The following is a 22644-nucleotide window of genomic DNA, read 5'->3' as shown; positions in this document are numbered from 1 at the left end:
TTATATTGAGCACAATATTGCTTTCATACATTCAGCGTAGATGACTAACATGTGACACGTGTGACGCCTCAGCTATAGAAAGAGCCGAGGACTAACAGCAGCGGTTTAAGTGGCAACAGTTGGAATGGAAAAACAAAAAAGGGTCAACAAAGCGGGAAATTAACTCCCGCTTTTGAGTAACATATGAACAACTGTAATGAAACACTAACACTGTTTTGTGTGTGTATATATATATATATATATATATATATATATATATATATATATATATATGTATGCATATGTCATTTTAAATTAAATACATTTAAAAGTGTGATTGATATAACCATAGGTTAGTATTTAGTATTCTATTCGGTCTATAATCCAGCTACAGGTGGAGGAGTAGGTCATGGGCCAGTTCTCTTTATGACTTGATATTGAGGGTTTCAGGCTGAACAAACACTGGATGTGAACTCAACAACAGTCTCAGTTTAAACAGTTTAACTAAAATCAGGTTTCCAAAAAGCACAAGGCAACAAAAGATAGAAAAAGACAAAGGGCTACTATAGTCACTGATCTTAAATACAGACCCAGGAAACATGCAGGGATAATGATTAACAGGTGAAACACATCAGGGGCCGTGCAGGTGATCACAGAGGAGGGAAACTCAACAGGAAGCAGACACTGAAACGAAAGGCAATGGTAATTATTTCAAAATAAAACAGGAAACAGAGCATAAGACTACTAGTAGTATGAGGGTACGTTTAACAGAAAAGGGTGTCAGAATAAGAGTCTTCAGCTGACATGCTTGAGCATTACTTACACATGTTGTACACCAATCAATCACATCATTTCAGTCCAAATGTCAATGATTACAGACATAAAAACCATAAAGACTTTTGCTCAATACAATATGGAAATAAATAATGATCAAAACTTCATTGTGTTTCCCATATAAACCATAAACCTGGAGCTCATATGTTGCAGCTGAAACATTAAACTATTTATTTAGTAACACTGTGAATTTAACACAAAAACAAACAGACTCTGCGGAAACAACAAGTGAAACAACATGGAAATGAGGCAATAAAACGTCTTTATTTCAGTAACACAGGCAATTACTATAAGCACATGTCCACACATACACAGCAAGATAAATCACATTTTTATCACATCAGCTTATTCAAAGGACAGTTTAATAAACTAATAAACTTAAATGGTAAGAAAACAGTCGCACATATTATACTACAACACATATAATCACAGTATTTCACAGAACCAAAACACACTTATCCATTTATTATATGCATGTTGGCATTCATGGGGAGTATGCAGCTACTCCTTCTCACATGGAGGCTCACGTGTCCACACGTGTCCACACGTGTCTCCTGTCCTCTGCTTTCACACCAGTTACATGACGGAGCAGGTGAAGCCGCAGCAGTCTTTCAGCAGCGTGAGTCCAGTCTGAGAGAGAAACGGCGGCGGCGCGTGCTTGGATTTGGACGCCACCGTTTGATCTTCCAAAGCACCTGATAGGAAAAGGACAGTTATCCACGAGAGCATGTTCACACACACACTCAATACAATCCACCAAACAGCTCATCTAGATCCCTCTGTAAGGAAGGTTCACAGATCCACACTCCCGTTACTCTTCTGTTGTCAACCACGATTTACTTAACCTTTACTCACCTTTTGCAGCCAAGGCCTTGGGAAATTTGGACTGTAAAAAAGCTGCCATCTCTCTGTCCTCCTCTCTCTCCCTGTCGAGAAGCACATGTCCACTGTTTTTATGTCTCTAGCAACAGGATTTAGGATTTTGCTACTTCATTAAAGAATCAATAGATTGGATTATGTTCAGGCCACGTGGTTTTTGCAGTGGTTAGCGCTCTTTTCCTAATTTGAGTAACTGGATTTCTTAGGCTCACCTCAGCCGCTCAAACTCCACATCATCCACGAGGAAGTCTCTGGTCTCCACCAGCTTGTTGATTTGCCGCAGCAGCTCGTCCTCTTTCACCCTGTCCTCCGTGGACTTGTCCTTGTCTGTTAAACAGTCACAATATTAATGTGTTTGAATTACAATTACTAAAGACTATATTTAGGCATAACACAAAATAGTAAATATAGCAGAAGATTCATCTAAGACTCTTTACGCACATGAACCTACTTTTCTATATTAGTGAGGACGCAACATTGACATAAGGCGTTCCCTAGCCTGTTACTCTTCACAACTGTTCCTCACCTTAACACTTACCCTAAAACCAGGACTTAATCCTGAAAAAGCCCTTTAAAGTTGTGGATCCAGACATATACACTGGTTTTGCATACTTTATGTGGACTCTCATAGACATAAGGCGTTCCCTAGCCCCTTATCCTTAACCTTAACCATCACAACATAAGTGCCTAACCTTAACACTAACCCTGACCTAAAACCAGGTCTAAATCCTCAAAAAGCCTGTCAAAGTTGTGTGGACCAGCCAAAAATGTCCTCACAAGGTCAAAATGTCCTCACAAAGGAATTTCAGAAGGTTTGTCTGACAGTTGGTCCACACAACCTTTTTAAGACATCTACAATCTACACACACACACACACACACACACACACACACACCCACACAGATGAAACCACAAATCAAATCTTAGCTCCAAGCAGTTCCTCAGAATTGAGCTTCTGCCTCATTAGGACCAGGTTTTGGTCTCCATGAGGACAACTGGTCCTGACAAGATCAGTGTTCATGCCAGAAAAGGTCATAAAGAGGTAACAATCACTAAACGCAGTCAAATTCATCTTCTGTGAGCTGTGGATGTGACACTGGGAACACTGATGGTTGTAAGGCTCACTGTTTCACAGTGTACAGCAGTTTATAGGGTCACCACTCTCTCAATTCACTGTTGTACTGAAGCTACTTATCCGTTTAGTTGCTACAGCAACGTTGTTCCACACGTGAGCTAATGAGCAGAAGAACGTGAAGATGAGAGTGAATATTTTCAGGATGAAGAAACATCCTGTCACCGACATGTGGTCAGGTCATTTCTTCCTCACTGGGTTTAAATCCTTCAGTTTTGCTCTCAGGTCAGAGGAGGAGAATAAGAGGCTTCAGGTTAAATGTGGCAACTGTTGTTTTTTATTTACCTGGAATGGTGACCAGTTTTTGCAGCTCCTCCTTCAGCCTTGTGATTTCTTTGCAGAGCTGGATGTCGTCCATCCTGAGGGAATAACACAGCAAGTGCAATTCAATGAGATCCCCACGGTAACATCATTAAAGAATACATCCATCTTATTGTCAGGTTTTGCCCAATCACAGTCTTGTATAAAGTACCTTAAAGTAAAAGTACAAGTATGTTACCAGAAAATGACTTACGTAGAAGTTGATGTTACTTTTTATAATATTTCTTAAGTAAAAGTCTAAAAGTTTATGACATTTACTGTACTTAAGAATCAAACGTCATTTTCTGATATAAAATGTACAGTTTTAGAAGTAAAAGTATTTTAAAAAGTGAGGAAAGTAGCTCAGTGGTAGGGTGAGTGGGATCAATTCCTGGTTCTATATAAATACAAACCATAATACCAACTCTTCTTCTTCCGATTTATTTGGTAGTAACAAGTAACACAGATAGTTAGAGGAAATGTAGTGCAGTAAAAGTTAAAGTTGCTAGAAATATAAATAACAAAGTAAAGATATAGATACATGACTTTTGTACTTAACGTAACAAAGTAGTTATACTTTGTTACGTTACAACACTGCCTCCCTTAACTGCTTTAAAATCAAATACTAGGTTTTATATCATGGATATCAACACATCAGTTTCACGTCACATTATTTTATTAATAATAACACAGCTGTCTCTCCTGACCCGACACAATCACATCTCATCTCTCCGTCTAGCTCTGATACCGATTTCAAAACATGAGTGTGTGTGTGTGCGTGTGTGTGTGTGCGTGTGTGCTGCTGTTACAGGAAAAGGTTCTGATGAGAAACACAATCTCAGACGGTTTCTCAGTTCAGTGTGTTTTTTAGGATGACTCATATGTCGACACCAAGTCATTATTATTGTTTTATTCTAAAACAGACAGGACAACATATGCCAGGATTTTAGTAAGCGGATGATACTCAGTTCTCTTCTCTTCTCTTCCTGTCAAGGCCACAGATCACAGCGCACTGGACCAGAGTTTCTCAACCTTGGTCCTCGGGACTCACTGCCCTGCATGTTTCAGATGTTTCCCTGCTCCAACACACCTGCTTCTAATGAATGGCTGGTTATCAGGCTTCTGCAGAGCTTGCTGATGAGCTGATTTGAGTCAGGTGTGTTGGAGCAGGGAAGCATCTAGGAGAATAATAATAGTAGAATAAAGATAAATATCTAAAAGACCTAAAAACACGCATTATATACATCATTTAACACATGCAGACTGCAGGGACAAGGACGACATCAGCACGTTATCATGAGAGGAATTGCACATCGCTTTGTTTGCCCCCTCTGGTTGTGTGGGTGAACACATGAGGACGAATCGTCATGATGTCTGACACGTGTCGCCATGATCCACACTGATCACGGCGCTGAACCTGGAGGCTTTCACAGAAAATAACACAACCCAACCCAAGGAGTAATTATCATCTGCTTCTCTGAGTCATCGCATGAAAACATCATCCAGTGCTGATCACTGTTCTCGGTCCCTGCGCTCCCACCTCCATCCTTGTGTGTCAAAATAATGAGGACGGTCCCCACAGAAAAAAGTGTAAAATAATTAAAAGCAAGGATGAGAGAGAAGCATATGTGTGTGTGTGTGTGTGTGGAGATAAATGAAATAGCACTGCTGTTGTGTTTGTCTGCTTCTCTCACGCAGTCTTGTAGGCTGACAGTTTCTCATTCCTGAGAGAATTTAAACAGAATGTTGGTGCGTTGAGTTCCCTGTACAGCAGCAGAGCTTCTCTCTGAGTGAGGGTGGTGTCAGTGTGACGTCACATGACGTTACAGTCGCTTCTATTATCCACTTGGTTGGTCCTCCAAGTCAAGAAGCAGAACCTCAAATTGCCCCTGGCAGTGAGGGAAACATGAATGATAGAGCGCGATATAAAAACACTACATGTGCATGTGAATGGCAAACGTGTAGTGTTTGAGTGGTGGTCATGAAAAACACTGGCTATTTTGAGCCACAGACAGATCTGTGTGTGGTTGGTAGAATAGAATCTCACATGTATCTGAGCTCTGACTCTCTTCGCACGAGGACGTCTCGTATGCGCTCGATTCGGAACAGCTCTCCTTCGATGTCATCCCCTGTCATGGTGGAGTCGGCCATAGAGACGACGTCGTCCGCTGAAAGACACAACAACAAAGGTTCTGACCGTCAGTTTCACTGCAGATGATGCAAACTTATTTAGCTTAGCATAGGAGCATCTATTCTGTTACTGTTAAATGAATGTGTTAATACTACTTATTTTTAGTCACATTATTATTAATTCATTATCAGTATAATTTGAGAGAGAACTGCACTTTAACACCGTCTCTGGGCTCTGTTTACGGCAAAGGGTGTCAAACATACCGCCCGTGGACCAGAACCGGCCCAGCACAGGGTCCTATCCGGTCCGCGCGATGAATTTGTGAAACTTTCACATGTGAAATTCTATATTTTTCAGCTCCAAATACACGTGACTAAATGTTTAAATGTTAAACTTTTTTTAAACCAAAGGGAAATATCTGGAGTTGTTGTTATTCACTGGTCCGGCTCACATGAGATCAAATATCGCTGTGTGTGGACGCTGAACTAAAATGAGTTTGACACCCCTGCAAGTTTACAGCCTCCACGACTAAATCCATAGAGTGGCAGGATGCTTTGACCTGTCAGATCACAGGGCAGTTCAGAGTTCAGAGGTCAGAGAGAGAGCAGGCGCTCCTATAGCACCTATTCTGCTTTCCAGGTCATTTCAGGACAAAAAAAAACAGTTTTAAAGTAATAAAGGCAATAAATCACATGTTAATATCAGCTCAGCAGAGGCTTTCAGAGATGGAAAGACTGTCTCAGGTCATATGAACGATGTGTCTGTGTCATAACATGACTATTTTAAGTAAAACATTCATCTCTGAGCATTAATATAACCATCATCCCGGTTCATATTCAGCGCGCTGCTTAACTGTGGTCAGAGCTCTGATTGCTCGTCCCTGTGGAGCGAGGAGTCACTCAGCAACGCTCTGACCGGCTTTTAATTATCTGACCTTAACACTCACATATATACTGAACAACCGGGTTTTACAGAGCTGCACAAACACACACACAACCTCTGCAAACCAACCTGTTTCTTTGTGGATTATCACATGTACGCACACACACCTTTGCACACAAACCTGCTTCCTTTTTCATTCTTTTCCTCCAAGACAGAATTCCAGCATTTATGAAAAATTGTTCACAACTTCTAATTTCACACTGTGTTTAGTGTAAATTCAGTTAATTTTCCATGTAATTAAAGTGCACTGAGGTACAAATGAGAGAAATTACCCACATCTTTGGGAAAAAAGCAAATATTTTTCATGCATTTCTTTTCCTTTTCCTTTGGTTGCTTGTCTTTGGACTAATTTCACTTCACTTTTATAGTTTAATATTGTGATGATTATTTTTTTTCCAATTCATTTAGTGTTTAAAGGGTTTAAACGGTATTTGAAATAAATAATAAAAGGGACGGTGTTGCTTTAGTTTAATTTAAAGCTCCTGGTGAGCACTAGAAGTCAACCAATATGGCTTTTTCTAATATGACCAGTGCCAATGTGCCAGTGTTTACCCACAATGCCATGTTGTAGTCCGCTTTCTGCATATGGTTCACTCAAAGCGAACTTGAGACCTACGTTTTTAGGTGGACCAGAGTTTCACACCTCCCCAAACAACACACACCCTTAAATTCAAGTATGTGAATAAAGAGAGATGGTCAGAAGGGGGCTTTAACCCCGGAGCATTAATCCTAGGTACGGCCCTGCTGACCTGCAGTTCTCATCTTTAATAAACTTGATGTTTCTGTTACAAATCTCTTTCCTGTGATCCTTTAATAAACACACACAGTGTAACATGATTCATGTCCACTTCTGATCACTGTGCACTGACTTCATTGTTGTAAAAACTCACTTGATTTCTCCATCGTTCCTTCTTCCACTCGCGTGTTTTCCAGAGCACCGTACTGTTGAGAGGGTCTTCTCTCCTCCTCCATATTTTTGTTATATCCAAAGTGGTTCCTTTATCAAAAAAACACACAATTAAAACAACAAATGTTGATGCTGCGTGAGGATAAAAATCAAAGCGTGTCCATTGAGTCCAAGCAACATAGTCGCGTTCACAGTGAGAGAGTCAGAGGAGAGGAGAGGAGAGGAGTGAGGAGAGATGCTGAACACAGAGCAGCTTCAGTGGATCTGTCAGCGTGCACCAGCTGATGGAGCTCTGCTGAGCTCAGAGGCGCCACCTAGTGACAGACACAGGCCTTTACACAGAGCGACACGTCAGTCACTGCAGCGTCAACAAACACATGTACTGTACACTGTTGAACACGTTTATTTGACCATTAAAAACGAGAAAACTAATATTTTGAATATCTTTGAAAAACTTGTTTAAAACTAAAATGTTATTGTTATTTATTTGGCAAATAAACTGAATTCATCTTCATGTCCAAATCATTACATTCAACCACTAAAACTAATGTATTTGTTCAGGAATGCAAGTAAATAACTATAATTTCAAATCTTAATCAAGAAATAATTGAGTTTTTTTTGTAAAACAGTAAATTTGAAATTTGGATAACAATAATATATTTGAGTTTAATTTAGCAATAAAAATATCATCTTGGTTACAGTGCTTCAACATACTGATTATGCAAATCATTGTTGAAAGGATTCATTCAAGTGAGTTTAAATGATATCAATGGAAGACAAACGGATCACATCATAGAAATCTGATCAGATATTGTTTATAAATCAGGATAATATAACAATACACTAAGACTGACTAACAACACACTCTGTGACCCTGACAATGTTTAAAATAAGGAATATTGTTGCCATTAAAACATTTACTTAGATCAGAGTAAAGCACACATCTGAACATCAATCTTACAGCTACAACAATGAAAACGTCACATTGTGAAAGAATCTTTCTCTTCAGTCTCCAGTCATATTAACTTCTTATATTGTATAATTAATACGTTTGTCTTACAATTGAAAGTGCAGCGAGTTCACAGATATGGAAAGAGGAGTAAGGCAGTGTGGTGAGATGTCTCTGGATCTTCTCGAACCTTCACAGTCTCCTGGATGTTAGTGGTTTACAGAGAGTGAGAGGAAGCGCAGGGATCATCAATAAACTACAAGAAGACAAAATGTGTGGTTATTTCAAAGAAGTAAGAAGCTCCACGGTGTAACCTGAAGGTAAAAGATCACACATTCACTAGACTCTAGATGTGGAAATGAGACGAAATATGAAGTTTACTAGTATGAAGAGCAGCTGCTGTGTTTATCCTGTGTTGATGAGGCATTTTCAGAGTTGTGAAGAATGTGAACGTGGAGGATTCACTGGAGAGAAAGAGTGAATAATGAGGAGGCAGAGCTGTGTACGGACAGGAAGCTAATCGACAAGATTGAAACAAAGTATATGAGACTTTTGGGACATGAGAAGGAAAAGTGGATGGCTCGTCTAATTAACTGATTACAACTAATTGAGATGGCTTAGGACAGGAGGTGTGGCAGACCATGATCGTCCACGTCTTTGGAATTGGCACCTAGAGAGAGACGGAGTGTGACAATGACGGATTATTGATCTTTTTTGAGCTTTTTATTTGGAAATAAGGGAACAGAAACAGAAACAGGTGAGTGGTGAGTGTCACAGAAGACGACAACAACATAAAGAATTTCTTATTACATATAGAACGTTACATATTGACCTAAATGTATTCATCGAGCCTCAGGTATGAGAGTCCTCACACGGGTGTATCTTCACACACACACACACACACAGAGTAACCGACGCACAGAGCCGCCGCTACTGTTCCCCAAACGTGTTTACAGTTAAACTGTTTATCTGCAGCAAACATTTACTTTAGCTGCTACCTGCACTTACTATGATGCACAGGAGTGCAGAACAGGTCATCTGAATTTACATTTGTACTTTCATACAAATCTAGAGACTGAAAATATCTTTAAAATATCTTTCCTTACACATCAGGAAGAATGCCCTGAGGCATGAAGCGACTGACGGGTTAAATAAATATTATATCTGCCCTCGCAATGTTCCAGCATGACAAGAAAGCTGCTGTTAAATACACAGTCATTTAAAGTAATCCTTATTATTTGACCATTTCACAAGGGACAGCAGTGGATCAGTGTCATATTTGAAACAGAAGATTTAATCCCTGGCTCCTGTAGTCTACATGCTGATGTGTCCCTGGGAAACACACTTATTAACCCCGTATTGGCGAATACATCAACTAACTGGGGTGCAGGAGTGGACGGTTTAGCAGGTGCCAAGTGCAAATAAAAGATAAGGGTTGCTTCAGGAAGGGCATCCAGTGTCAAAATCTATGTCAAAATTAATATATATGGATAAGAAAGATTCAAGAAAAGTCACAAATGTAAAGACTGAGCACAGACCGGCAGTTGTTGGGTGTGGTGAAACTGGATGCCATGTCTGATTCGGCCTCACCTTGTGTGCACACGTCTTGTTTTTACATCCACTGGGTTTTATTGTCAAAGATGTCTAAGCTGCTGAAAACCGCCGGGCGGTGTCGAGTCCTTTTTCCACCCAAACGTAATCCCACGACCTTCTGTTTGTTTGATTGGATGCTTTTACAAATGTGAATTTGTATTGGATGTTCAGATTCATGTCTCATGTCCATGCATACGATATGATTTGGAAATCAGACTTGGCGATTGGATTTCTGTGTCCACACAGCCCTGAAATAATAATAATAATAATAATAATAATAATAATGATAATAATATCATCAGTGGTTTATCCTCCTCCCATATTTTTTATTGCTCTTGTCGTCGTCAAATGCTTTATCAAGCCAGTCTGACTCAGAGTCACTGGCTTCACTGCCGTTAGCGGCCAAAAGTCGAGAGTAGTTAATCCTGCGCTGGTGAGGGGCCTTCCACTGGAGCAGAAGCAGACACACACACCACGCCGCCAGACCCACGGCCACTCCTCTGAAGAGCCACGCCAGTCCAAGCGTCTGCACCACATACCCTCCAGCAAAGCTCCCGAGGCTGCCCCCCAGGTGCAGAGCCAGACCGCTGTAGACCCTCCTCACGCTCCGCTCGGCCTCTAGTGTGGCCACGTCCTCACACTGGGCATTCACAGCCCACCAGAGGGCGCCACTGCTGAAACAAGTCCACATCTGGGCAAGCGGTGCAGCCCAGGCTCCCCAGAGGAAGGAGAAATAGAGGCACTGCAAGCTGAGAACTGCAGCCGCCGCCGCCAGCACCTTTCCTGGGCTGAGGAGCTTGGACACTCGGCCTGACAGCAGAGGGAAGGCGGCCTGTGAGAGCAGAGCCAGAGCTACAGACAAACCCATGTGCAGCTCAGTGCTGCCATGATCCTGCATCTGCCACAGGAGGAAGTTATCCACAGCAGCAACTGCTGCCCCGACCAACAGGGTGGTGACTGTGCAGAGCAGAGCCCGCGGGGAGCCACGCACCAGCTGCAGGGCTTTCAGGAGCCCGCTGGCCCTGTCTCTCTTTTTGTTTAGGTGGAGGGGGAGGTAGTTTGCTGCAGGCAGGGCCAGAGCGGCAAAACCAGAATAGCAGTAGAAATGCACTGTGCTTCGGGGAGTTTGCCCAGCTATGAGACAGCTCAACTGGCTGACCAGCAACCCTGCTCCTCCGGCCCCACACGCCGCTCCCAGTAAACCCCACAGCCCGGTGCTGCGGTAGCGGTCCGACGCGTCCGCGAAATCAAGATATTCATACAATCCGTCATCTGCCGTCCACTCCAGAGGGGCCAACAGAGCCTCCCACACCGAGACGATGATGAGTATCAAGAAGAAGAGCTGGTGCTGAGGGTCCATGACCTTCAGGTAGCCTAAAAACTCAAAATGTCTCTCCTGCGCTGGTGTCTTTTCTTCCTGCCGTTTTTTAGACCTCTTCTTCCGTACTGCAGCTACAGTGGAGCTGGGAGAGTGATGCACAACAGAGGTGGTGATATTTGGCTCTTGAACGCTGTTATTGACCACGACAGAAACAGTCTCTTGTGACGGCTGAGTGTGGGATTCATCACCGTGCTGAATATTTGGAGTTTTGCTCATCGCTACAGGAGAAGACTTGGCCTTGGTTGTCGTCTGTGCAGGAACTGTTTCTCCAGGCTGGGAAACAAGACCCTTTGTGAGAGTTTTAGTCAGTGACGCTTCAGGTCCAATGGTGCTCTTGTGCAGGTTATCACTGAGAGTCTGTGCTGGACTGCTGCTCACATTAGACAGGTCGCACACGCTGCTCTGCGTGTGAACACCCGAGGACGGTACGAGCAGCAGAATCAGAGCGACCGCAGCTGAACACAAAAGAGAGCCATTGATTACCACTCGCCTCTTGTTGTAGTGCTTGGACAGTATGCTCACCGTGGGGCTCCAGACCAGACTTATCAGGTGTTTGGTGCCCATGATGATGCCTGTCATCGCTGGTGTCAGGCCCAGCTGTCTGAAGTACAGGGTGAGGAAGGGGAGCACACATCCTCTGGCGCAGGAGCACAGGAAATTAAAGATGCCGGCGAGCGTGAGCGCACGCTTGATGTCGATCTGTTTGTTCCTCTTCATGATTGTCCTGCTGGGCAGACCACAGTCTCTGCTGAGAGGCTTCACATGGAGCAACAAAGACAGAGAGACAGAGAGGGACAAGTTAATACATGCATTCTAATAAGTTATTATTATTGTTGTTGTGTCCTCCCTAGTAATAAAGTATAGTATATACCTCACAGGTCAGAGTTTGCAGTGACAAGGTTTTTACTTAGACTGATTATTTCAATGGTCCCATTGTTTTTGTGTTGATTAATTGGGCGATGAAATGAAATGAAAACAGTAAAAGAATGACAATGCAACTTTCACAAGCACAAAGTAAGGTTTTTAAACATTCTGCTTTGAATGACCAAAGGTTTAAAACTAAAAATATTTGATTATCACTCAGGGCTGAGCTATGTTTCAATGTATAATGTTTATAAGTTGTGGCCACACAGTTTCCCACATCGTCACCAACATCTTATCATTTATTTTTATTTTTTATTTTACACTTTTACAATTTACGCTGCTGAAAGCCAAACCAGTCCAAAAGCTAAACTATGGTCCAAAAACATAATAACTCAGTGCTCAGTTCATTGCAATAACTATCAACATCGTTTGATTTCATTTGTAATTTTCTTTACCAGGATAATATCTTTGGCCCTACTGTCCAGCACTGTAATCTTTAATATATGACAAAGTGACGAGAAAACGTACCACAGTATCTATCTATCAATATATTTCAATGATATCTTCATACTGTCATAAGATGAATACACCTTTAATTAAAAGTCTGAATTTATATTTATTTCATCATTACTTTAGGGCTTCATACAAGCTCTAAAATGTTTAAAAGAGCACAAATAATATCCAAAGCAAGAAATAACAAAATAAAGACATTGTTTTAACTTTTTTTTAACCGTTTGAACTTTATAAAAATATGTGTGTTTCAATCTCAGAGGTGAAATTATGCAACAGCCTAACAGATGAATTAAAGCAGAGTAAAAACATAAATCATTTAAAAAGAATATACAATGAAGAACAGCAGCTTAATCCAGGACACTAATGGAATTGGTCGTGTTTAAAAAGCCAGACATATTCTTGTGTTGTATTAAAAATACTTAATAAATAAGTAAATATTTGGTGATGGGATAAAGTAAATTGAGTTGTGTGTAATAGAAATGGGGGTGGGTACAAATAAGTTTATATATATATATATATATATAACATGTGAGGAGATGTAAATGTAAATGTGTTGTCATTGCACATGTTGAACATGATTGTTTATAATAAACATCTATCAATCTATCCATACATATGGTAAACACATGTCTTAGTGGTGAAATACAATAGAAACAGGTGTGATAGTGTCAGATGTTGTGTTTGACTCACAGTGTATCCTGTTTACACAGCTCTTTAATCCTGTGTGCGTTTTTTTTATTTATTTTTTTCACTGAAAGTGCTCCTAAAACACAGCCTGTGGCCTCAGTGGACAAAATAACTATCAGATAAACTTATCACATATGTCACAAACATAGGAAGACCATAAAAGCTAACTTTAAAGTAAATATAAGAAGCCCAGTGTCGTTTTTATAGCAGATAAAGCAGGAACACCTGTCAGGCTGGATGAACCACCTGTCACTGCAGGATGCGAGGGCTAGAAAAGTCCACGCCACGTCTTTCAACTTTCTATGATAATAAAAACAACTTTAGACGTTTACCTTTTATCTTCTGTCGCTACAAAGATCCTTAGACGCTTTCACGGTCCATTTCTCATCTTTAAATTATGCGCTGCGTCCAAAATGTGAACTTTTTGACGTTTGAAAGCGTAGGAACAACTGTCGCAGTGAGGACGTCAACGCATTTGACTGTAGGTGCTTTACACAGGTTTACACCTGAAGCGGTTTTCGTGACTGCAGCGCCTCCTAGCGACGCGGATGGCTTGGTGCACCAGGGCCATGGCATGACATGAGAGTTCAATCCGAGGAGTATTTAAAAAGCGTGTTTTCAATAGCATGCGACCAAAAAAACATTGTTGTTGTAGTCTAACAAACTACACATACTTTGTTACTGTACTGAAGTACAAAATGCACATACTTTACTTTTACATTTCTGAAATAAATTGTGTACTTTTACTCCACTACATTTCCTCTAACTATCTTTGTTACTCAAATAAAATCAGCCACCATGGCTCAATGCTAACTCCTCACTCATCTTATATCAGAACATTTCTTAAATACAGTAAATGTCATATACTTTAAGACTTAAGTATAGTATTATAAAAAACAACAACAACAAAGAGCATGTCCACATATTCATCGATAAAAAAATTACATCGCAGATGACTTTTTTCCCAAAACAGTTTTTTAATACCTGCCAAAATGTGTATGTCAAATAAATAAATACACCATTAAATCATTCATTAAATGTGTCATTAAATAATGAAATGTGTCATTAAATAATGAAATGTGTCTTTAATTAATTAAATGTATTGAATGACACATTTCATTATTTAATGACACATTTAATGAATGATTTAATGGTGTATTTATTTGTTGGATTTTGTCCCTTTTAGTCCTCCATACAGTTCATGTATGTCAGGAGAGTTAAAAGGAACTCAGCCATCATGTATGTTCAAAGCCCAGGTTTAAATCACCATGTGACTCATTAGAAGTGTGCACAGTGCAAAGCTCATGAGGTCACCATGTACTAACGACAATGTCACTGTAACCTGTCATGTAACAAAAATAAGAAACACTGGAAAGCATTTTTTATTTTTATTTTTTAATCAAAATGTGAAAGTAGGCGACAAGTTCTAACAACACTAACTAACAACAACGATAAAGTCATTCAAACCTGTTTAGAAACACAATAATACACCACAAACAAGTGAAAAATCTCATTCTGAAGTGTTTCCTGTCACATTTTGTAAATAGCTGCACTCTTTTATAAGACTTGTATGTTTTTGTTAAAAAGTTTTATGGCCTTTTATACATTTTCTATAGGTTCCTTTTTGAATACACTACAACAAAGACCTGCTTTTACTTCCCAAGGTATATAAAACAACTAAATCTTTAAAAAAAAAGAAGTTAAAATCACATTACTGATAGTTTGGAATTAACTCTTTCAAACATACTGTACGTCGTAGCTGACTACTCTGTGTTAACGATACAAAGATGTCAGTAACACTGAAAATGAAGCGCTAACACATGAAATCATGAAATCATGGAATCATGTCGCTCAGAGCGTCACACCAGTGAAGGTGTTGATTGGCAGCGACAGCACTTTGTTCAGGTACTTGCTCAGTGGCAGCGCTCGCTCGCTGCTGATGGTGAACATGGAGCGGATGCTGCATCCTGGGTCCAAGCACGGGGAGATTTCTACTCTGCAAAGCAACGTTGTCACAGTTTAATACCTGGATTCATGTGGAATACAGTAGGAAAACAATACTGTGGGGTGGGGACTCACTTTTGGACATCCGTGTACGTCCTTCGAGAGTCTTTGTCCAGGCACACAGAGAGGCTTCGATGCTCCATGGTCCTGATGCTGATGTTTTGGCTTTTAATTTTCTACAAGCAAACCAGAGAAGGTTTAGAAAGCATTGCAGTGTACATGAGTAAATATTACGTAAGTCATTTCTTACGGTGTTGCAGCCTGGGTTCATCCTGTCAAAACGCACAGTTAGGTAATCCTCGCCTAGACAAAGTGAAAATGTATTATTCACATATTCAGAGTATTGACAGGAAGCTTTGAGTTCTAAATATGAACTCAAATCAATACGAAAGGTCAACCTGCTGTTGTGGCTGCAGGCTCTGACGTAACAACCACGCCACACGACATGGGCGCTTCTCCCCTCACGACTTTTCTTTTGCTCAATGAGGTCTGAAAAAGACATAAAAAATGACTTAAATAAGTAAAAATAATACTGAAATAATAATAATAATAATAATAATAATATTGACCTCTGTATATTTGACTGTGATGACTCCTCCATGCACCACCACGGTTGAGTTCTTTCTGCGTGTAGAGGGTTCTTCTGTCAATGACAACACCTCACTTTAGTGAATGTAACTGTGCTGTTGTCAGTGTCCACACACACACACACACACGCACACAATGACAGGAAGACATTAAAGGGACATACTTGAAAATCTTTCTCTGAGGTGTCTAAACTCTGGGATGTCGGCCTCCAGTTGAGACACAAACACCTCCTCCACCACAGAGGTGACATCACAGCTGGAGCGGGTCATCTACACACACACACACACGTAACAATCAATCATTGACAGCTTCTATCAGAGTGTACACTGCTCTGTGCTTCAGTCAAACGCTTTAAACCTAATCTGTTTTGGCCTCTTTAGTAATGACGTACAGCAACGTGTCGCCAGCTTCTTTCACAATCACTCACACTTTCAACACGTAGGTCTGTAGCAGACGTGATACAACTGTTGCCTTCATTGTGAGGGATTTTGTTGCCTGTGATTTTCAGTCTACTTTTAGCTGTTTTTGGTCTCTATTACAACAATGTCTGGATCTAACTTTGACTGCTCGTTGGTTGTAAAGTCATGTGCCTTTGAGAGGAGAGTTTGTGAACTGTGTGAGACTATGGAGCAAAGAGAAAATTTAGAGGTGCTCTTCCACCACCGCACTAGGCCCCGGCAACGGGCCCTGCCACCAGGCACCAGGCACCAGGCACCAGGCACCAGACACCAGACACCAGGCACCAGGCACCAGGCACCAGGCACCAGGCACCAGGCACCAGACACCAGACACCAGGCACCAGGCACCAGGCCCTGCCACCAGGCACCAGGCACCAGGCACCAGGCACCAGGCACCAGGCAACAGGCACCAGGCACCAGGCACCAGGCAACAGGCAACAGGCAACAGGCAACAGGCAACAGGCCCTGCCACCAGGCACCAGGCACCAGGCACCAGGCACCAGGCACCACCAAAAAAAAACCAAAAAACTTATTAATCTGTTAATTAATGGTCACTTCATTAAATATCACAAAACCTTAACTTGAGTACTCCATGTGATAAAAAAAAGTATTTCATATGAAAACCCAACCTCCGTACCTTGACAGAATATAGGGGCAGGTTAACTGGCTTCGTCCCACAGCGAAGGTAGTAACACAGGGTGTCCAACAGGAAGTGGTTCTGCTCCGTGGACTCGCTGTGATTACTACACTGCAGACAGACATCGCAGAGGAAAGCCATTATTACAACATAAATAATAATAATAATAATAATAATAATAATATTGATAATAAATAACCCTGATGAGACACATCACATTGTTTGTGAGTCAGGAGTCTCGGGAGCTCAATCTGAGGAAAAACATGAGCAAAAAACCCCAATAAATCCAATAAAAGACGAGAGGTTTGATTCACTTAGATCAAGCAAGTCTAACGTCCGCAGCTCTGCTTTTATAAAGTATTATTTATGGTCTGGAAGGAACTTCAGTCATTAGGAGTCCTGGATTCAAAATCCTGAGACAGATTTAGTCTATTATGTTATTTGACTCCAGGTGTGTTTATTTTCATTTTTTCACTCCTAAGTGGCTTAGATTTGGTTACATTGCCATTTAAGAACAATATCTGTGACAATGTAAATTAAATGATTATAAAACAGTACACTTATAAATGAACATGTAAAGTTTACTGTTAGAAATCTTCACATCAAATCTGGCTCTCGTTAAAAAAATGACTCCAATTGCAGTTAGTTTTCGTTAACTATCACAACCTTGGGTGACTGTAGACGTCTTGTCTCCTCTGAACCGAAGCTTACCTGTCCATTCTGCATGGCGATGGCCACTCTCAGGCTGTTGATGTTGCTGTTGTACCATGGATCCGTTTGTCCCAATAAAGAGGAGAGAGACAACCGACCCGCGTCCTGACATGGGATGTCCTGTTAGGGACATACAAAGTGATGAAGTGGAGTCTTGAAAATCGGCATGACTTTGGCTCAGCTGTGTGTGACGTACAGGTGAACTGAGAGGAGGCTCCACATCTGTGACTGGGATGTAGTACAGCTGTAGGTTGAGCCTCTTTGTCAAAGTAAGATGTTTGGACTCTCTGTCTCTGTTGTCAAATACACAAGAATCATGTATTTTAGGAGGAAACAGGAACGACCTGTGAAAGACCAGCTGCTTACCGAATGGAGTGGTAAGCCTTGGTGAGTCTTCCCAGCACACGATTGTCCCCCATCACCACCACCCGTGCCGTGCGCCGCCTACAGTCCTCCATGAAGACGGGAGAGCTTCCAGGAAAACCGTCGATGTTTTCCGTCATTAGATTCAATCGACCTGCTGAATTTCCTTTCCTGTAGGCGTTTCTGCGTGAGATCGCCAGGGAGGAATTTCTAGGCCTCTTTGTGTCTTCGGCGCAGCTGTCCTCCCGGTGTCTCCTGACCTCACCGTCCTCCGAGTTTCCCATGTCGTCCTCGTCTTTGTCCATGGAGTTGGAGCAGGATCTCAGGGTGAAGTTTGCCAGCAGATTATCTTCAGGGAATATACATTTAATGCAGCATTGACATGTGTTTAAATGCTGTCTGCGTCTCTCATACTTACATAGATCCACTTCATTTGTCCACATGATGAACTTGATCTCGGGATAGGACACTGTCCTACTGCACACGGAGCCACTGTCTGTCTTGTTTGAATCTGGGCAGAGAGCGGGAAGCTAAAGTGTAAGAAACAACGTGATAAAACAACATCACTGATCATTTGAGAGAGGTTCACCCACCGTTGGTGTCGGCAGTGAGGACGTCTCTCTGTATGTGCTGTAGCTTGTTCAGATACGCCGTATAACCACCTGCACCATGTCTGATACTCTGCTCCACAGCTTGTACCACTTCCTCAAAATATGTCTTAACTATTTTGTCTTCTATCACCTGAAAATACACATAAAGAGGTAATGCAGGGGTTTAGTGGGTGTAACTGCCGTGAAGGAGGAGTTTACAGATCACCAGAATTTAGGGACATTAAGGATGGAAACCCCTCAAATGTGAGGGGAACCAGTGTCACCTAGGGTTCTGTAAAATAAGGATTTGTTCAATATTTGAATGATAAAAGACGTGTTCTGTATTGAACAGATACTGAACAGAAAAATGACAGATTACTAATGAACTAATGAAGATTGCATGATTTGTATAAGGGGAAATTAAATCCATCTGCATCTGTGTGTCATTCATTACTATTCAATAGAAAATGGGGACTTTTAATTGGTCGCCCGATTCACTGTGAGTCCTGTGTATCATAGCAACAGACATGTGGTGTCATGAAGAGGTAAAATGGCGACAGGACGCTCAGGCAAAAAACAGGAAAAGGAAAGTGACTTATTTTCTTATCAGGAAGTTGGCAAAACCAGTGTCAACAGAACGACAAGTGATTAATGACAGTGGAGTCAATGGATGACCATGTGTTTGTATGTCATTCAGGAACAAAGGGCCATTTGACCATGTCTAACTTTATTCATAAAGCACTTTAAAAACAAGTGCTGTACATCAGAGAAATATAGAAACACAAGACCTAAAAAACCAACATATACTACAATACTGTAGAAAATATAAAAAAACACGTAAAAAAAAGAGTCTTTTAAGATATGTTTTAAAAATAGACAGAGAAGGGGCGTGTCTAACATGCAGAACAAGCTCTGCCCCCACTGAGATTCAAACTCAAAGCAGCTTTATATTCTTAAAGCTTACCTCCAGAGTTTGAGTCAGTCTGGAGCTCTGACAGTCCGTCCCCAGTCCCTTGTGCAGCACATGCACGAGGACATTTCTCTCCATCGTCGCCGTGTCCCTGAACATGCTGGACGCCTCCAAAGAGGCTCTCACTTGTGCTTCCAGCTGAGCAGAAAAAACAGAAGGGTCTGCGAGCACAAACACCCTGAAGGAAAACCACGACACTCAAATAAAACTGTTCTTTCCCATGTTTTATTTACTCATGTACAAACAGACACCACTACTCACTTTTCCTGCATGGTGAAATGCTTACTCCTCAGGTTCTGCTCAGCAATGACTCTCCTCGTGTATAAAGAGCCTGTCGAGGGGAAGAATTGCTGGGTTTTACCAGAGTTAAATAAGACTGATGTATAGAGAGTATATAATATATATATAAAGCTCATACCTGGTGTGGTCATTTCCATCCTAATGCTGCGCAGAGTGCTCAGGGCCACAGCAGAGTAAGGTAACGGTAATATCAACAGTTTCAACAGACACTCACACACTCTCTGGTAAAGGTTGGCAGGAATGATGGTAACTGACTGGGAGATTCAAATTAAAATCAGTAAAACACAAAATACTAAAAAGGATTCATTCATCTTTACAGTGCAGACTAGATCTCACCTGAATGACGACGTAGTAGAGAGTGTGCAGAATAGGGATGACGTGCATGTGCTGATGGGTTTTATGGATCTGTATCGCAAAGAAAAGTGGACAAAGAAGTTATATTAACATTATTTTCAATTGAATAAAGCTTTTTAATGTATATACAAAGACTGAAGGAGACTTTAGAATAATAGGCCTGTAACATATACGTATGCCAACCTTTTTCAGTTTCTTCCCCAGCTCTTTGACCAACACACGGATCAGTGAGACGCTGCTGGACGGATCCACCTCCACCTTCTTCTCCAGATTCCATCTGGACCATCCTGCAGAGCACAGATCGTTTAATGTTTAAAGCCTCATAATTATTTATAACACAGTGGGTTAGCTTTGGAAGTATATCAAATAGATTTGAATCCTTAGAACATTACTACGTTAAAACCTACAGTGTATACAGAGGATATAAGATGTGCAATATAGAGTGTCTTGTATCCTTTTATTCAGCACAACGTAGACAATCTGATGAAAATTTTTTTTTAATTTTCACCAACTATATAAACACGACTGAGCCCAAAGTATTCACAATGTTTAAAATCGGACTGAATTTGTGAAATTTGGAAATAAGTCACAGTTCAAAGTTCACTTGGCTCGTTTTTATGAACAAAAAGAAAAGAAAAACAGTCTAATTTTGTCACTTCTGCACAATTATTGCTACTTTATATCACGACTAAAAATGTGATATCAAATGAATCATAACTCAAGCACTGGGACTCAACAACACATAAGAAGATGAAAAAAAACAGCACTTTTTTTAAAGCCTGAATATGTGACCTACAAACACACACCCCCAGGATGCCCATAAAAGGAGTTGTGTATTATTCCCACGGCAAATTACCATGGGTAAAATGTTAAAAATGTATATTATATGAATTAAACTAAGTGGTCTCCATTATATAAAACCCCACACAACACACACAACAGGGTATTTAAATATATATATATGCAAAACGTTTTTGACATTTTACGCGTTTCATGCCAAAATACATTTTGATGCCAGAGAGTCAAGGTCATGCTGTTGTTCAAGGTCATACTAAATACCTACAGCTTTATCCTGTAGAATGTGGTTTGTTTTTTTCTTGAATAATTTGGTATTTTAAAACTGCATACATAGTTTCCTACATGTGTTCCAACAAAGTATTTCCCCAAATTTTAACCTATACACTTCAGTTATATACGTCTATATATAATACTGTTGGAATTGTCCGGAAATTATATATATATATATATTCTTTGTATATTATACCTTTTACTTTTTATTTTACTACTCAACATATTTTACCACCTTTAGTCTGCTCATGACTGTATTTTCTTATATAACTAATTAAATATGTATTGTTTAATATTTATTCTGCAGTGTTTCCTTGTGGGTGACTAATCGTCAGTGAGATGACTTTGTTATTTTGAGTTCTTTTGTTTTTTTTCCTGCTTCATGTGTTTTAGGGTTGGGTGATTTATCTTGTTGTTTATTCATGTTGTCAGTTCCATTTCTCTGGTCTGTTGTGACTCATATTGGCTCAGTTGTTGCTCTCTACCTTTCTGCGAGGTACAGCGGCTGTTCATCTCTTTGAGAAGAGTCTGGACGTCATCGCTCAGGCTGGACTGCGCCGCCGACAGACAGACATCAGCTGAAAGAAGACAAAGGTGAAACATCACACACTCTACTGTTCCTGCCTTTAACAAGCTGAACTCGTTTTCATACCACAGCGATTCCAAGTATCTGAAGAGGAAAGGAAAACATGCATGTATCCATCCAAACACTCACCTGTGAGATCAACCATTCTCAGGATAATCTTCACACCTGACGCTGTTTGCTCCCAACAGCTTGGTTGCAGTTGTTGTTGTTTTTTAAACACTCAAACCTGGAAATGATCACACTTCAGTTGAATGTTAACAAGCAAGCAGCAGAAATAATAACACACGATACAAAGCTGTGCAAATAGATGAGTGTCTTTCTGTGTGCTATGAAGTTTAAAAAACTCTACACTCAATTAAAATGATATGATGATAAAATGCATCATTTCAAATACCTACCATTGTTTGTTAGGCCTTTTCCAAATGTGTAAAAGTACATTCTCCCTCTGAAGATTCTCCACGGCTGCCGTCTGTGAGGTGAATAAGATCACAACGCTGGATACTGTTTATTATGGTGTGCAAGAGGGTGGGATTAACTCCTAAGAGGAAGTGCAGGAAAGGTGAGGACAAAGAATAACAACAGGCAACTGAAAAAAAATGATGATTTTTATTTGACTGTGCAACATATAAAAAAAACAACAACAACAAAAGAAAAGCAACATTAAAAGCATAAAGATAAATAACTTATTTTATCACACGTTTCTTAGAGAAAAAAAAAGGGCGGGTTTAATGGAACGTACTCAGTCGTATTCAAGTAGTTTTCTGCAGAGTATGTGACCAGTGATGTCTCTGCTGTGTGGGATGAGAAACTCCTTCGTAAATGTATAAGTTCTTCAGTGATAAATAAAAGAAAGATAGACGGTAATTCCCTCATCAGACACACTCTCCCTCTTTTAATAATAGTGTGACACACCTTGACATCAGC

General features: G+C 40.7%; 3 protein-coding genes across 5 annotated transcripts; all 3 read right to left on the bottom strand.

Moving 5' to 3' along the window:
• Window positions 1–1066: 1066 nt before the first annotated feature.
• zgc:171844 (uncharacterized protein LOC100151763 homolog) lies at window positions 1067–7432 on the bottom strand. The gene is made up of 6 exons (XM_058653973.1): window positions 7088–7432; window positions 5172–5292; window positions 3110–3183; window positions 1905–2019; window positions 1669–1739; window positions 1067–1508 (listed from the first exon to the last, which is right to left on the bottom strand). Exons 1-6 carry the CDS (start codon window positions 7167–7169, stop codon window positions 1390–1392), a joined length of 582 nt encoding a protein of 193 aa, XP_058509956.1. The 5' UTR covers window positions 7170–7432; the 3' UTR covers window positions 1067–1389.
• An 830-nt stretch (window positions 7433–8262) lies between these two features.
• Window positions 8263–13557, bottom strand: mfsd6l (major facilitator superfamily domain containing 6-like). The gene is made up of 2 exons (XM_058652527.1): window positions 13424–13557; window positions 8263–11783 (listed from the first exon to the last, which is right to left on the bottom strand). The coding sequence occupies exon 2, from the start codon at window positions 11742–11744 to the stop codon at window positions 9945–9947; it is 1800 nt and encodes a 599-aa protein (XP_058508510.1). The 5' UTR covers window positions 11745–11783; window positions 13424–13557; the 3' UTR covers window positions 8263–9944.
• Window positions 13558–14485: 928 nt separating this feature from the next.
• pik3r6b (phosphoinositide-3-kinase, regulatory subunit 6b) lies at window positions 14486–22205 on the bottom strand. Of its 3 annotated transcripts, XM_058653750.1 has the most exons (20): window positions 22119–22205; window positions 21850–21946; window positions 21620–21712; window positions 20250–20353; window positions 20049–20117; window positions 19831–19966; window positions 19674–19743; window positions 19407–19590; window positions 18446–18593; window positions 18271–18363; window positions 17856–18201; window positions 17686–17782; window positions 17490–17609; window positions 16779–16889; window positions 15847–15952; window positions 15665–15738; window positions 15494–15584; window positions 15346–15398; window positions 15171–15271; window positions 14486–15087 (listed from the first exon to the last, which is right to left on the bottom strand). In XM_058653750.1, the coding sequence occupies exons 2-20, from the start codon at window positions 21863–21865 to the stop codon at window positions 14943–14945; spliced, it is 2157 nt and encodes a 718-aa protein (XP_058509733.1). In that variant the 5' UTR covers window positions 21866–21946; window positions 22119–22205; the 3' UTR covers window positions 14486–14942. The 3 variants fall into 3 exon arrangements, with proteins under 3 accessions (XP_058509733.1, XP_058509731.1, XP_058509732.1); XM_058653748.1 differs by having other exon boundaries at window positions 17856–18363; XM_058653749.1 differs by having other exon boundaries at window positions 15665–15735; window positions 17856–18363.
• Between the last annotated feature and the right edge of the window lie 439 nt (window positions 22206–22644).

Source organism: Solea solea, chromosome 16, assembly GCF_958295425.1.
Source record: "Solea solea chromosome 16, fSolSol10.1, whole genome shotgun sequence".
NCBI lineage: Eukaryota > Metazoa > Chordata > Actinopteri > Pleuronectiformes > Soleidae > Solea > Solea solea.
The sequence above is the reverse complement of the archived record's forward strand: the minus strand, read 5'-3'. Positions and strand labels throughout refer to the sequence as shown.